The sequence below is a fragment of the Callithrix jacchus genome, chromosome 18 (genome assembly GCF_049354715.1).
Source record: "Callithrix jacchus isolate 240 chromosome 18, calJac240_pri, whole genome shotgun sequence".
NCBI classification, from domain to species: Eukaryota; Metazoa; Chordata; class Mammalia; order Primates; family Cebidae; genus Callithrix; species Callithrix jacchus.
Genome location: NC_133519.1, coordinates 11534974 through 11552272, shown reverse-complemented (window position 1 = coordinate 11552272; position 17299 = coordinate 11534974). Strand labels below are relative to the sequence as shown.

General features: G+C 40.0%; 1 protein-coding gene and 1 non-coding gene across 16 annotated transcripts in view; both read right to left on the bottom strand.

Moving 5' to 3' along the window:
* Positions 1-17299, bottom strand: part of SNX27 (sorting nexin 27) — a 120320-nt gene that overhangs the window by 65996 nt on the left and 37025 nt on the right. For 9 of the 15 annotated variants that reach the window (XM_078355649.1, XM_078355647.1, XM_078355645.1 and 6 more), the window contains exon 2: positions 2748-2979. The exons of the other annotated variants lie outside the window; for them this stretch is intronic. Coding sequence is in view for 6 of the 9 variants with exons in the window: in XM_008984372.5 (XP_008982620.1) it covers positions 2748-2979 (232 nt within the window). In the remaining 3 variants the exon portion in view is untranslated. The remainder of the gene's footprint in view (positions 1-2747; positions 2980-17299) is intronic. 15 annotated transcript variants of the gene reach the window in all.
* On the bottom strand, positions 11666-11768 carry LOC118149313 (U6 spliceosomal RNA). The gene has a single exon (XR_004736702.1). It is a non-coding gene; the product is annotated as a U6 spliceosomal RNA (small nuclear RNA).

Here is a 17299-nt window from a genome sequence, read left to right as displayed (position 1 = left end):
GAGTCTCACTCCGTCACCAGGAGCCAGGACGGAGTGCAGTGGAGGCGCAACCTTGGCTCACCACAACCTCCGCCTCCTGGGGTTCAAGCAATTCTCCTGACTCAGCCTCCTGAGTAGCTGGGATTACAGGCACGCGCCACCACGCCCAGCTAATTTTTTTGTATTTTTAGTAGAGACGGGGTTTCACCATGTTGTCCAGGATGGTCTTGATCTCTTGACCTTGTGATCCGCCCACCTTGGCCTCCCAAAGTGCTGGGATCACAGGTGTGAGCCACCTCACCCGCCCAGTTAAACTTACACTTACTATAAGACCCTGCAATTCCATTTCTTGGTATGTGCTCAAGAGCAATTAAAACGTATATCTACACAAAGACCAGTATATTAATATTATTTCACACCAGCTTTAGTCATACTAGTCCAAAACTGGAAGCAACCCACATGTGCATCAACAAAGAAGGGAGGAACAAACTGTAGTAAATCTATACAATGGACTACCACTCAGCTACTAAAAAGAGGGCTACTAACAGGGCTGGGAGCGGTGGCTCACACCTGTAATCCCAGCACTTTGGAAGGCCAAAGCAGGAGGATCACGAGGTCAGGAGATTGAGACCATCCTTGCAAACATGGTGAAACCCCAGCTCTACTAAAAAAAAAAAAAAAAATTAGCTGGGCGTGGCAGTGCACACCTGCAGTCCCAGCTACTCAGGAGACTGAGCCAGGAGCATCGCTTGAACCCAGGAGGCGGAGGTTGTAGTAAGCCGAGATCATGCCACTGCACTCAAGCCTGAACAACAGAGTGAGACTCCGTCTCAACAAAAAAAAGGGGACAAATCAAATATTTGCTATAAATCACAATGTATAACCCATCTTAAGGACGATAGTAATTGAACAAAGCCAGATACAAGAGAGTACATACGATAAGATTCCATTTATTTGACATTCTGGAAAAGGTAAAACACGGTGACAGTAAGCTGATTCGTGGTTGACAACGGCAGTGGTAAAGGGGTGAGGACTGCCTGCAAAGGGCATGAGGGAACTTTTGGGGCTATGAAAATGTTTTAAATCTTCATTGTGTTGGTGGTGGTGGTTACAAGACTATGTATACTTGTCAAAACTTGTAAAAGTGGACACTTAACATAGGTGAATGTTAAAACAGGTAAACTACGTTCAATAAAGTTGATTTTAAGAGTACAATTAGTGAGCTGACTGTGGTGGCTCACGCCTGTAATCCCAGCAATTTGGAAGACTGAGGTAGGCGGATTACCTGAGGTCAGGAGTTCGAGACTAGCCTGGCCACCATGGTGAAATCCCATCTCTACTAAAAATACACAATTTAGCCATGTGTGGTGGCACATGCCTGTAATCCCAGCTACTTGGGAGGCTGAGACAGGAGAATTGTTTGAATTCAGGAGGCGGAGGTTGCAGTGAGCCAAGATCACACCACTGCACTCCAGCCTGGGGGACAGAGCAAGACTTCATCTCAAAAAAATAAATAAATAAAAATAAATAAAGGTACAGTTAGTAGTATCACTCCTTTTCTCAAGTTCCCAAGGTTTTAGGTAATTCCCAAAAGGTCTCAACATCCGATCTGCTCTACTTTTAGGACGTGACCTTGATTTCAACTTCTTACATGCTTATGACTCAAAGTTAGCACTTTAGAAACATCAACTCTAAATTCTGTGTTACAGAAGTCTGTGCTGAAATGAAACCTATATGCTATCATCTACAGCTAAATTACAGATGCAACCAAGCATTATTTGATCCTCTGCAACTTTTCTAGCTTCCTTGCTTTTCTTATCTCTTCACTAAAAAGAATTTACCGTAAATGTAAATGAGTACCGCAGCTCGTTCCTACGCAGAGGCTAAATCTCAGTTTTAGAGACTGCCCTTTAGTCAACTGTTCAGCTTTAAACACCTGTAGCCTGTTTGCCAGCATCTAACAGAACCCGCTGCATTTTCTACTAAGAATAATGAACATTTCTCATTACAGCAACACTCCACAAATAATTAAAGGCAATAAAGCATACTGCAACCAAGAGAAAAATTAAGTAGACTGAGCTATCCACAGCAATTAGGCTTTGAAGAACAAAGGCTTTCAGGAAAGAGTCTAGCACACATCGCTAAAAATTCAAGATGGGCTTTCCTGCATAACTACAACAGCAACAGACTGGAAATGTGTGCAACAGTTCATGGGAATTGCATTCAGGAAACTCATGGGAAAAACCACAGTTAATCATTCACACAGATACCTCCAAAGAAAATGAAAAGAACACGATGTGGAAAGAAGCGCAGAGATATCCAAGTTCTGAAATGGGCAAACCTCTCTATTACTCAAATATCTCTGAGTACACCATCTTTTTAAATTAATCTTGCCCTATAGCTCCATAGAATCAACAGTAAGTAAGAGACTATCAGCAAAGAGACGGCAACCAACAAAAGAACGAACAAAAATAAAACTTAACAAACAAAAACTCGCACGCTGACAACAAACCAGAATGCAAACTTGAAACTATCTGAAAATAAAATGGAATTATACTTAAGCTGAATAGGACTCTTCTCCATTACTGTAGTTCACGCCCTGCAATAAGTCAGGGTCAGTGTCTTTTGTTTACGTGTGAACTCATCCTCCTGGTAGACAAACTGACCTACGTTGCAGTCTTTTATCTACCACTGTGATATCTGCGTAATGATAAGACTAGGGGAAACAAAAGCTAGATGTTTGAGGATGGAGTTGGGCTGACACTCACCACAAACTTCTCACCATTCTGCTCCACATGTTTGTATCTGGGGACCGATATGGGCACTGCTTGCTTTTCTGTGTAATCATAAAATGATTGTCCCAACGAGTCGTCACTGGGATCTAGGTTATCTGCCTCATGAGGAGGTACAGATAACACTGTCAAGATCAATTCCTTCTCGCCTGCTCGGATCAGGTCCACCACCTGCTTGTGTGTCGCCCCCTCAACATTCACGTGGTTCCTAAGGGGAAAAAGGGAAAAAGACAATCCCATAAACCAGAAGGGTCCAAACACCTTGCATCTCCACCCTCCTGCCCCCACTCCAGTGTCACACCGTATGAACCATGAAATCATAGGATTAATTTGGTTCTGGAAAAGCTGTTTATGTTTTTACAGTTTCTAACGTGAAAAACTTTGTGAACTTATGGCAGGGAGAAAAATGGAAAGAGGTGAGAAGACTTCCCCTTCCTTTATACTAATATCCCACACATAGCTTCAGGAAGCACATGGAAAGAGGGTGAAGCTGAGGAGGAAACAAAGCTTTTTAAGTCAAACAGTCCAACTTCCTCACCCTAACTAAGCATGGATACAATTCATTCAAAGTGGCTTTTGACAGCCCTGCCACTTGAATTGTACTTTGTCCTTTTTAAACCCCATAGGAATTCTGTTAAAAGAACCCTCACAAAAGACATTCCCTTAATTTGTAAATAGAGACTCAACAAAAGTTAAGACTGAAAATAATTCCTTTACATTTACATCCAATTTCTCTCCGTATCTCAAATCAGTCAACTTAATTTTCCTTTATGCCAAGTTTCATTACCTTGGGAACTACATGGTATTACTCTTCACACACTGGTTTCCACTTCAATTAACCTCTCGGGATTCTATCAATTTTTTTCCTGCTCTATGCTACCTCATTTAAAGCCCTGTGTAATCAGTCCAAACTAAAAAATATGCACCTAAGGTCATAGTCAGCCAGGCTACTAATTTTCCTTCCTGTTTTACTGTGTACAAAAGGCTGAAACAAGGCAAACAAAGTACAAAGTTTAGAAGAAGTATTTTGTCAAGAAAGCTGCTGAGTCTCACGAAACTCACTCAGCAAACCAAACTACCTTCCCAGAATGCCAATCCAGGCTGCTATTTCAGCAAAAACCACTGGGCAGCTGGCCTGGAGGTTCCCTCCTACGGCTACCCCAAGAGAGGTAGGAAATACACACCTGACCTCTAATCAATCTAACATTTAAAGCTTATCTACCCTTTAGAGTTAAATTCTTTTTCAGTCCTGTTCTAAACCATTAGGGGTTTTCCTTCCTGAAAATGATGCTAAATTTAGTAACAAGCCTTCCATAAACTTTTCAGTCACACTGAAATTGTCTCTGTCAGAGTCTGGTATCTGAAACATCCATATATATAAACAGAACAGGCAGGAGATCCCCCCAGCTAGCCTCCTGGGATTTAATTTAGAGTTTAACAATCTAGCCAGTAAATTCAGCACTCCTGACATTTCACAACCTGAAAGTCTAACTTATATACAAAGTAATTTTACAATAAGCTAGCTACAGAAGAAAATATAAATAAGCTAGCTATAGAAGAAAATATAGACCCTTCTCGCTGATGGAAACTTGGCCTGAATAGATCAGTCACACTTATGATCAAAAAACATGATCAACTCTGATCATACAGCAGGACGGTAAAAGGGAAAGAAAATAGGCTTTGGAGCTAGTAACATGAGTTCAAATCCTGATCCTGCCTATTAGTATCAGAATTGGTCTTGACTGAGTTTTAACCTTTCTTAGCCTTGCTTTCCACATCTGTAAATGCAGACAATACTAAGTTCCTAACAGAGTTGCTGTGGAGATTAATGTAATAAAACATGTAGGACAATTCCTAAACATTTATATCAGAAGGTTTAAGAAGCAGGCTGGGCGCGGTGCCTCAAGCCTGTAATCCCAGCACTTTGGGAGGCTGAGGCGGGTGGATCACGAGGTCAAGAGATCGAGACCATCCTGGTCAACATGGTGAAACCCCGTCTCTACTAAAAATAGAAAAAAATTAGCTGGGCATGGTGGCGCGTGCCTGTAATCCCAGCTACTCAGGGGGCTGAGGCAGGAGAATTGCCTGAACCCAGGAGGCGGAGGTTGCGGTGAGCCGAGATTGCGCCATTGCACTCCAGCCTGGGTAACAAGAGCGAAACTCCGTCTCAAAAAAAGAAAAAGGAAGTAAAGAGGTACTATGTATATAGATATTGGTTAAAGAAGAAATGGAAATCTTAAGTTAGGAATTGGCAAAAGATTTTATCTAATTATTTGGCCTCACTAGCTTTGAGAAAATGATTTGATGGTAGAAGAAACAAATGAAAAACCAAGTTTAGAAATCATCAAATAATTTCATCTACCCCTAGGAACCTTGGCTAACTCATGAATATCCTTTTTTAACACATTGGCAAAAGCTGACACCTTAAAGACTCGACAAAATACTAATATCTTGAATACAGGCTGGGCACAGTGTGGCTCATACCTGTAATCCCAGGTGTAATTGCTTTCGTTCAGGAGTTAGAGACCAGCCTGGGCAACATGGTGAAACCCCATCTCTATAGAAAATATACCAAAATATTAGTCAGGCCTGGTGGCACGTGACTGTAGTCCCTGCTGCTCATGAGGCTGAGATGGGAAGATCACCTGAGCATGGGAGTTCAAGGCTGCAGTGAGCTATGACTGCCACTGCACTCCAGCCTGGGTGACAGAGTGAGATCCTGTCTTAAAATAAAATAAAATCTTAAATACTAAAACAAAATTTCTGTTAATACAATCAATTTTGTGAAATGCACATTTGTGAAAAATAAAAACTGATGCTCAAATCTTACTTTTCAGTTCCCTAATTTTTTTCCCTTTAAATAATTTTTTTTTTTATCTAGGGCACTCTGTTGGTAGACTTGGGAGCCACTGGATGGACAGAATTTGTATGTAAAATTGTATTTGTGTGCATATTACGCATTTTTTCTGGGGAGTTTCCCTAGCTTTCATCAGCTTCAAAAAGGAGTATATAAACTCCAAAAAGATTCAGAACTACTGCACCTCCACTCATTCAGTTTTCAAATCCAAATACACTGTTCCTTGGGTCACTCACAAAAATAAACCCTGAAAATCATCAGAGAAACTTAAGTGAGACTTATACCAAGAGCAACCAGGGAGCAAGGGAGCTCACCTATGTTTCTCTTCTTTATTAGTAAGACCAAGTTTCAAACTGACTATAATTCCAAAAACATCTTCTAAAAAAAGAGAGCAAAAAACTTCCACTGTCATATTCTAAACAGACTTACTAATATTTTATCTAGTTCAGCTATAGAAGGAATGCTATATATTCCAAGACTTACTACAAAGTGGAAAATTCCTTCATTCTTCAGAGAATGAAATAAGGTCAGTAAAAATCCCAGGATGTCTGATTTGAAAAAGGGCCCTCCATCCTCAAGAATTAAGAGGTCTTCACAGGCATAAAAATGTTTATATGATAAACTCTTTCTACAAGAAGGCTGCTATACCAGACTCAAATTCGGTGTGGCCCAATACTTTGTACAATTTTGAAGACATAAATTAATGCAAAATATAAATTCTCCAACAAGAGAAACTTTCAGCAGTACAGACTTCAGGCTCAAAGCATGCGTTTGGGAGTGAAACGGACTTGGGTTTGAGTACCAGTTGGGCTGTTTAATGAATGAGCCCTTAAGTAAATTACTCAATCTCACTCAATCTCAGTTTCCTAATCCATAAAATGTGGCTAATAATACCGTTTGCTAATGGAGTTGTTGTTAAAATCAGAATGAGATGAAGCTCTAGAACATGGTAACCACTCAGTACACGGTAGCTACTTGTGTTATAGTATTTCTATCAATTGGGCAAACAGGTTGGTAGCATTTTCACACCTCCCTGATGGTATAAATCTTTTCTACCACCAGTTTCCTTTGCCTTTCTTCTACCTTTGTAACGTAATTTACTTGGAATTCATTTGAAAATAAATGACTAAGCTCTCAACCAATGATAATGGGGTTCACAAATAGCCACCTTCACAAGACCACAGAATCAGTGAAGGACTTAATTCTCTTATCACACAAAAGTGATACTGACTGCCTAATAGGATCTACCAATTTACACCACTTTTATAAAGAAAGGCAGTAGCCTAAACACATCATCAAAAATAACTAACACGTATGTGATTAAGCAAATACAGCAAAATGTTAATTATAGAATCTAGGTGATAGATATACAGGTATTCACTGCATGATTCTTTCAATTTTTCTGTACGTTTGAAACTTTTCATAATAAAATGAAGGAAAAAATAAAGGGGGTCAAAAATTCCAACAATCCACAAATAAGATCAAAATTTTGTTTTCTTAGGCAGATGATATCTAACTTATTTTATGTCTTTGGCACTATAAAGATACACTTCATAATTTAAATAAAATCCTTACTTTTACATAAGACCAACATTTAGTCCCAAAAGACAGAGGCCTTAAGCTAGCTAATGGAAGTGGCTTCAAATAAGACTTCTATTCAAGGAAAGCTGGCCAGCTAGGGAAACTGAAAAGCTAATATAAACATTCCCAGAAGCAGGAGAAAAAGCTCTAGTCAGGATTTGTATACCACTTGTGAAGGAAGCTGTATACAATGAAAACTAGGTATGGATGGAAATATGACAAAGCCAAGCACTACATGTACTACAGCAAAAAGCCATTCTAGGTAGTAAGTAAAATACTATTTTGACCCTCTGTGCCATGCAAGAAACTAATAAAAAGGTAATTAGTCTCTCAGAAGCAGCCCATTAAAAATAGGTAATAAACTCCTATAACTGCAAGTGCTAAGACATACATTTCAATTTTGTAGCTGGCTAATAGAGAGTGGCAATACCAAGTTTTGTCAAATATGTGCAACAAGTTCAATTCTTATATATAGCCGATAAGTGCATAAAACAGAAACAATCTAGTAGTTCCTCATAATGTTAAATACACATTTACCACAAGACCCAGCAATTCCACTCCTAGGTACAATCCAAGAGAGGTAAAAACACACCCACACACACACGACTGTAGTTCACTGTAGCTTTATTCAAAATAGTAAGAAACTGAAAAAACCCAATGTCTATCAGAAAGTAAAAGTGTCACACCAATAAAAGGAAGAAGCAATAAAAAGGAAAAACTACTCATATCCACAACAGCATAGGTAAATCTCAAAAATACACTGGGGGCTGGGGAAGTGATACAGTAAAGAATCGGACTGATTTGATTCCATTTATTTGAAGTTCTTGAATAGGCAAAACCATTCTTCAGTGGTGGAAATCAAATCCGTGGTTGTCTGGAGGGGAAGGGATAAGGGCATAAAGAAACTTTGTTATGTCTCACGCCTGTAATCCCAACACTTTGGGAGGCAGAGGCGGGGAGCAGGGGGATCGCTTGAGCTCAGGAGTTCGAGACCAGCCTGAGCAACATGGTAAAACCCCGTCTCTACAAAAAATACAAAAAATTACCTGGGCGTCCTGGTGCAGGCTTGTAGTCCTGGCTACTTGGAGGCTGAGGCAGGAGGATTGCTTGTACCCGGAAGTCAAGGCTGCAGGGAGCCAAGATCTCACCACTGCACTCCAGCCTGGTTGACAAAGTGAGACTGTCTCAGGAAAAAAAAAAAGTGATGGAGCTGTCTATATACTGACTGGGGTGGTGGTTAAACAGATATATACTTTACCAAAACTCAGACTCTACACTTCATATGTGTGCATTTGACTGTATGTAAATTAAGCCTCAGTAAAGCTGATTTAAAAATAAAAATTATTATATAATATCCACATCTGTAAGTGTGAAATAGGAGTCTACCATCTGAGTGAACAGCATAACCCCTATTCTACTTTTAGATTGCTTTGAATTTTTTTGCTATTATGAATAATTTTGTTATTAAAGATCTAGTATATGAAATCTGTACATATCTGCAGCATAAAACTGCTTAAATAAAATACAGGCTTTTGCCTTCAACTCCCCTATCTTTGTGGAAAATAAGCTAAACTTTGCATATTTCCAAGTCTTACAGGTTATTTCACGAAAGTAATGAAAAGAACATTAAGCCGCAGCTAGTTCGCCCTACTTCTGCTTTGGCTCCTTTGTCCTAATCTCCAATAAATAATAGAACATGTATTTCAAGCCTAGTATAGTTAAAACCTCAGCAACATAGCCAGGTACGGTGGCTCATGCCTGTAACTCCAGCACTCTGGAGGCCAAGACGGGTGGATCATGAGGTCAGACCACCCTGGACAACATGGTGAAATCCTATCTCTACTAAAAATGCAAAAGTTAGCCAGGCGTGGTGGTGGATGCCTGTAATCCCAGCTACTCCGGAGGCTGAGGCAGGAGAATCACTTGAAACCAGAAGGCAGAGATCGCAGGGAGCTGAGATGGCACCACGGTACTCCAGCCTGGGCAACAAGAGCAAAACTCCATCTCAAATTAAAAAAAGAAACCTCAGCAACAAATTACAACATTAAGTCAGATAGCAGAAGCATCTCTCAAGTTTATCAAAGCCATAATGTAAGGAACAAGAGTTAAATTCGCCAAACACTGCAAAAATACCATTATAGTGCATCACAAATAAAATTCAGATTCAGTTTCTAAGGAGGCATAGATTTCACCTGTTAGATTTTTAAGGGCCAGGCACAGTGGCTCACACCTATAATCCTAACACTTTGGGAGGCTGCAGTGGGAGGATTACTTGACGCCAGGAGTTCAAGACAGCCTCGGCAATATAGTGGGACTCTGTCTCTACAAAAAATATTTTAAAAATTAGCTGAGCCTGGTGGTGCATGCCTGTTGTCCCAGCTACCTCAGAGGATCGCTTGAACCCTGGAGGCAGAGGTGGCAGAGGGCCAAGATTGCACCATTGCACTCTAGCCTGGGTGACAGAGAGAGACCCTGTCTCAATGAAGAAAAAAAACTAGCACTCAAGATTGCAAAGCATTTTCTTCTGACCTAGTATTTGAAAAATAATTTGTTCAGCCAAATAATATCCAACATTAGCAAAACCTTTAAAGACACTGAAGTAAATCAAACATATGAACTATAAACCTCTTAAAATATTTATGAAAACGATATGCAAACATGGGAAAGTTCTTATGTTAAATGCAAAAATGAAGATTACAAATTGTTTATATTTTTGCCCATAAGGTACATTATGTAAAACACAAAAATAGTTGAGTTAGGGTGACTGGAACTATGTTTAAAACTTTAACACACTATTATATCATCTTCTCAACTATACAGAGCTTTTTAAATGAACTCCCTACCTTCTCCACAACACATCTTGAAAATCCGGAGGTCTCTGAAGTTGAAGGAAAACAGACTCCTGGCATATGAGAAGAGAGACATTCCTTTGACTTTTCACTGGTTCACTGCTTAGGTGCTCATTACAGCTGTACTAGAAACTACACTGTAAAGATGAGAAACTGCTCTACCAAAATGTAAAGTCTGTCCTTTCTAATTTTCGCATTTAAATCATATGACTCGTTCAGTTTGTCTCCTTTTCATTTAACTCTGCCTCCTTGCTATCTTACTTAGGTAAACAAGCTGAAGAATATTCTTACTAATTATCTAAGCAATCATACCATACTTTACCCTTAGACATGTGTAAGCAATGAATGCCGCCAAAATACGTGAAGCTTGAACAGATCTAAACAAAGTTCCCATTCCGGACCACCAAATATCAGACATGTGGAATGCTGTTTTAGAAATAGTAACATGCTGTACCTCACATCTGAGAGCATCTAATTCATTGATAAATGATAAAAGCACAACAAGAGAAAGTAAATGGCCCAAATTTTCCAAAATGCTTGTATTTTCTAATAAATAGTAAAATCCGGTCAACAACTTTTACAATAAAAAATTACCATCTTAATTACTTTTAGTATCAACTTCTATCATCTGGAATATGAGACAATGGTTTTCTAAATAGGTAAAATCCCTTTAGAAAGCAATTTCACTGGCAGTATGCATCTAAAGATTTAAAAATGCTCATAATCTTTTAACTAATAATTGTATTACTGAGAATTTATCCGAAGGCAATGACCAAAATATGAGCTTCGAAAGGGCAAGAATTTTACAATGGCATGCAAAGCACTCTCAAGTATCTCTTATAAGAATAAATTAAATCATCCTAAACACAAAAAAGTTTTTTGAGACAGAATCTCGCTTGGTCACCCGGCCTAGGGTGCAGTGACATGATCTCCGCTCACTCCCGGGATCAAGTGATTCTCCTGCCTCAGTCTCCTGAGTAACTGGGATTACAGGCCCATGCCACCACCACCATGCCAGGCCTGCTGTTTTTTAAATAATTTTTTATTTTACATTTTTTGTATTAAAAAATACGAAACACTGGCCAGGCACGGTGGCTCACACCTGTAATCCCAGCACTTTGGGAGGCAGGCAGATCACCTGAGGTCAGGAGTTAGTTTGATACCAGCCTGGCCAACATGGTGAAACCCCATCTCTACTAAAAATACACAAAAATAGCCAGGCGTGGTGTCGTACACATGCAGTCCCAACTACTTGCGAGGCTGAAGCAGGAGAATCCCTTGAACCTGGGAGGCAGAGGCTACAGTGAGCTGAGATTGTGCCACTGCACTCCAGCCTGGGCAACAGTGTGAGATTTTGTCTCAAAAAACTTTCTTGTGTTTAGGATGATTTAATTTTTTCTTATAAGAGATACTTGAGAGTGCTCTGCATGCCATTGTAAAATTCTTGCCCTTACAAAGTTCATGTTTTGGTCATTGCCTTAGGATAAATTCTCAGTAATACAATTATTAGTTAAAAGATTATAAGCATTTTTATATCTTTAGATGCATACTGCCAGTGAAACTGCTTTCCAAAGGGAAAATATATATACGTACATAGATGTATACACATATATATGGAACATTTCATGAATCTGCATGTGATCCTTGCACAGGGGCCATGCGAATCTTCTCTGTATCTTTTTAATTTTAGCATAAGTGCTGCTGAAGCAACCGCCTAAATACAAAAAGAGCTAAGCACAAACATCCGTTATTATTTAGGTTGTTTCCATTTGTTTTTATAAAAAGTCAACAGGGGGACAAAAAGCCAAGAAAATTACAGTACAATAATTGAATAAACTAGAAAGCAATCATTTAAAATTGTAAACATGAAAAACAAAATAATCTAGAAATATGTGTGAGCCAATGCTGTGTCAAAAGTGGATTACGAAATTCAAACCTATAAAACCTCTAAAAGATAACATAGGAGAAAATCTAGGGGGCCGGCAATGAGATCTCAGGTACAACACCAAAAAGCATGATCTATGAAAGAAAAAAATTGCTGGCTGGGTGCGGTGGCTCAAGCCTGTAATCCCAGCACTTTGGGAGGCCAAGGCGGGTGGATCACAAGGTCAAGAGATCGAGACCATCCTGGTCAACATGGTGAAACCCCATCTCTACTAAAAATACAAAAAATTAGCTGGGCATGGTGGCGCGTGCCTGTAATCCCAGTTACTCAGGAGGCTGAGGCAGGAGAATTGACTGAACCCAGAAGGCAGAGGTTGCGGTGAGTCAAGATCGCGCCATTGCACTCCAGCCTGGGTAACAAGAGTGAAACTCCGTCTCAAAAAAAAAAAAATTGCTAAGTTGAACTTTATTAAAATTAAAAACTTCTGCTATGCAAAAGGCACTGTTAAGAGAATGAAAAAAAAAGACTAGAAGAAAATATTTGCAAAACATATATCTGATAAAAGAGTTGCATCCAAAACACACAAGGGGCTAGGAAAACTCAACAATAAGAAAACAAACAACCCAATTTAAAAATGGGCAAAATATCTGGACAGATACCTCACCGAAGAAGATACAGATGGCAAATAAGCATATAAGATGCTCAGTATCATTCATCATCAGGGAATTGCAAATCAAAACAAGATACCACTACACACCTATTAGAATGGCTAAAATCCACAAAACTGATAATACCGAATGCCAAATGCTAGTGAGGATATGGAGCAACAGCACTCCTCATTCACTGCTGGTGGAAATACAAAATGATACAGTCACTTTGGAAGACAGTTTGGCAGCTTTTTACACAATCTTAACATAAGATCCAGCAATCACAGTCCCAGATATTTACCCAACTGAGTTGAAAACTTACATCTACACAAAAACCTGCACACAAATGGCTATAGCTGCTTTATTCATAAGTTCCCAAAAACTGTAAGTAACCGAGATGTCCTTCAATAGATGAATAGATAAGCAATCTGTGGAACAGCCATACACCTAAGTATTATGCATCTAAAAGAAGAAATGAGCCATTAAGCCATAAAAGGCCGGGGCAGTGGCTCACACCTATAATCTCAGTGCTTTGGGAAGTCAAGATGGGCATATCACCTGAGGTCAGGAGTTTGAGACCAGCCTGGCCAACATGGTGAAACCCCATCACTACTAAAAACACAAAACTTAGCCAGGCATGGTGGCAGGTGCCTGTAATCCCAGCTACTGAAGAGACTGAAGCAGGAGAACTGCTTGAACCCAGGAGCTGTTGGTTGCAGTGAGCCAAGATTGCACCACTGCACTCCAGCCTGGGCGACAGAGTGAGACTCCATCTGAAGGCTTAGGGCAGTGGCTCAGGCCTATAATCCTAGCACTTTGGGAGGCTGAGACAGGCGGATTGCCTGAGCTCAGGAATTCGAGACCACTCTGGGCAACATGGTGAAATCTCGTCTCTACTAAAATACAAAAGAAATTTGCTGGGCATGGGGGGCAGGAGCCTGTAATCCCAGCTACTCGGGAGGCTGAGGCAGGAAAATTGCTTGAACCGAGGAGGCAGAGGTTGCAGTGAGCCAAGATCATGCTACTGCACTCTAACCTGGGCAACAGAGCAAAACTGCATCTCTACAAAAAAACAAACAAACAAAAAACAGTCATGAAAAGACATGCAGGAACCTTAAGTCCATGTTGCTAAGGGAAAGAAACCAGTCTGAAAGGCTACTATGTAAGTATGATTACAATTATATGACATTCCAGAAAAAGCAAAGATCAGTGGTTACCAGGGTCCTGTGGGGAAGAAAAGGATGAGTAAGTGAAGCACGGGGAATTTTTAGGGTAGCGAAATTATTCCGTATGAGACTATAATGTACATATATGACATAATGCTTTTGTGAAAACCTTTAGCACTTCATAGAACAAAGAATGAACCTTGGCCAGGCACAGTGGCTCACACCTATAATCCCAGCACTTTGGGAAGTCAAAGTAGGTGGACTGCTTGAGCCCAAGAGTTTGAGACCAGCCTGGGCAACATGGCAAAACCCCATCTGTATTTTAAAAAAAAAAAAAGAGTAAACCTTAATATATGCAAATATTTTTAAACACAGGAGGTTGGAAGAATCCCAGACTGTGGCAAGAGAACCTAACTGTACCTCAAAGGTATTTTTAAAAACCTCACTAAAATGAGTGGAGGAAAAGGTACGGATCTAAGTGACTGAAAACAAAAGGAGTCTGGAAGACTCAACTCAAAAGGGACTACCAATAAGTACTGTACTAGAGTCAATAAAGTTGTTCTCCACGAGGGTACTGGTTAACAATTATGATACTGCTCTACAAACGTACTGGAATTGGATGGCAGATGGGAAAAGCCCATTTCCTCACTGTGGGAATGGAAATTCAGAGATCAGCAAGGGGAGGAGGCTAGAATGATCCACGCGGTGATGCAGTAGAGATGGAGAATCAGAACTCATGTTTAATTTAATATAAGACAGAGGGTTACACAGAGAAGCATTTATAGATATGTATATACAAGGGTTAATACACCCACATACATTTCTTTGCTCTGTCAGCCAAAATGGCCCAAAAAAACCATACCCTAATGCCCAGATCTTCGTTGGTAATTCCAACAAAGGAACCAGGGCCCTTTAAAAAATGGTTGATTCTAGGACTACAGCAGGAAATATATAAGATGAGCCTGGAGCACTCCGCAGTATTAGAAAACAAAACAAAAACTGTCATGCCTCCCTTCAGTCATGATTCAGTGTAACCATTGTCCAGCCTTAGCAACTGCCTAAACACAAGTGAGCAGAAAACAACCACCTCCAAGTTATAGGGTCTCAAAATTACAATCAATTTCAGTTTTCTCTTCCTGATTTTATTATCTTTTAGTTTTTGAATCTCATGCTACAACAGTATTCACTTCTTTTTAAAACCATTGTCATAAAACTTTCTTTTAGTGCCATAATTTTGACAGATTATTCTGTTAGTAAAAGACAATGTAAAAGTGTCTTGGCTCAAAATAAGACCAAAAATAAAAACAAACCAACACACCCTCATCTAATTCTAATTAGGTCTCATCCTTGGTAAATGAGGGGGAAAACAAAAAAATGTTTTAACCACATACAGACCAAATTGAACAAATTTCCAGGATTCTATGGAGAGAGACTTACTTCCCAAATCCTTGGGTGTCTTTTTTTAGGTATAAAAAAGATTCAATCTTGTTTTTCTTTTTGAGACAGAGTCTCACTCTGTTGCCCAAGCTGGAGTGCAGTGGCCTGATCTCAACTCACTGCAACCTCTGCCTCCCAGGTTCAAGCGATTCTCCTGCCTCAGCCTCCCTAGTAGCTGGGATTACAGGTGTATACCACCACACCCAGCTAAATTTTTTTTTTTTTTTGACACTGAGTCTCCCTCTGTTTTCCAGGCTGGAATACACTAGCTCAGAATTGGCTTACTGCAACCACTGGCGCCTGGGTTCAAGTGATTCTTTGGCTAATTTTTGTATTTTTAGTAGAGACGGGGTTTCACCATATTGGCCAGGCTGGTCTTGAACTCATGACCTCAAGTGATATGCCCACCACAGCTTCCCAAAGTGCTTGGATTACAGGCATGAGCCACTGTGCCCAGCCAGATTCAATCTTTATACCAATATTTTTAATTAAAAAATTTTTTTTTAATTTTTGAGATGGAGTCTCGCTCTGTCACCCAGGCTAGAGTGCAGTGGCACAGTCCCAGCTCACTGCAATCTCCACCTCCTGGGTTCAAGTGATTCTCCTGCCTCAGCTTCCCGAGTAGGTAGAATTACAGATGCATGCCACCACGCCCGAATACTTTTTGTATTTTTAGTGAAGACAGGGTTTCGCTATGTTGGCCAGGCTAGTTTCAAACTCTTACCTCAAGTGATCTGCCCGCTTCGGCCTCCCAAAGTACTGGGATTACAGGTGTGAGCCACCATGCCTGGCCCATACCAGTATTTTTAAAGCACCTACATCCAGAAATTTAACACTGGGCAAAAGGGAGTCTTCATAACAATAAAGTTCTCCCTGGCAAAGCGGAGAAACTGAGAGGTATGTTAACAGGCATCTGGTCTTCCCAAAAAGGGGGAAAAAAGAATAACTTGTCAAATAACCTGCCTACCATCACTGGGACTTTTTACCTTTGACTGGGTGTTGTATTTACAAAGAATGCTGCCTGAGGCAGAAACGAATACAAGAAAGACTCATCTGTTCTTCAATCTTGATACCTCTAGCCAGAAGTAACAAGGGTTTTATTACTCGGGAAGGAAGAGTTACAGATTCCTCAAACCTTCTAACTCCAAGGCAATCAGTATACAAATATAATCAGGTAGATTTATTCTGAATAAATGAATCATATTTGTTATTCAGAGAATAAAGTATAATAAGGCTTAAGGCTTTAAGACATTTAAAAAATAAATCTAAAAATATAATCAAGCTATTCAGAAAAAAGCTCATTTATTATCTGATAATTACCTGTTAAGCCAATGTAACCACTTGTCACCAACAATAAAAACAAACTCGTCCATTTCCCTCTTAGAATACAAAATTCCAGGCTTAGAATTTTAGGCCTGGTGAGGTGGCTCACTGCTGTAATCACAACACTTTGGGAGGCCAAAGTGGGAGGATGGCTTGAGACCAGGAGTTTGAGATCAGCCTGGGGAACAGAGCAAGACCGTGTCTCTACAGAAAATTTTTTTTTTAATTATCTATGCATGGTGGCACACTCCCACGGTCCCAGCTACTCAGGGGAGTGAGGCAGGAGGATCACTCGAGCCCAAGATATCAATAACTACAGTGAGCTATGATTGCACCACTGCACTCCAACACGGATGACAGAGTGACACCTTGTCTCTAAAATAAATAAATATATATATATATTTTTAAATGTAAGCACGATGTCTTTATCACATGTGAGAGGCTAAAAAATTACCACTGAGGTCTTAAAGCAAGTTCTGATAGTCCAAAAATATACAACACTGATTTATTTTGTCTGGATAAATTTTTTTTTCATTTTTATCTTTAAAAACCTTGATGAGCATAGAGCAACCCTATAGTTCTATCCTAACATAGGGTGGACATAACAGTGGGTTACGTCTTTGTACTGCAGGACAATGAATGTTAGAAATGGGAAAGGTGGCCGGGTGCAGTGGCTCACACCTGTAATCCCAGCACTTTGGGAGGCTGAGGCAGGCAGATCACGAGGTCAGGAGATAGAGACCATCCTGGTCAACACAGTGAAATCCTGTCTCTACTAGAAAT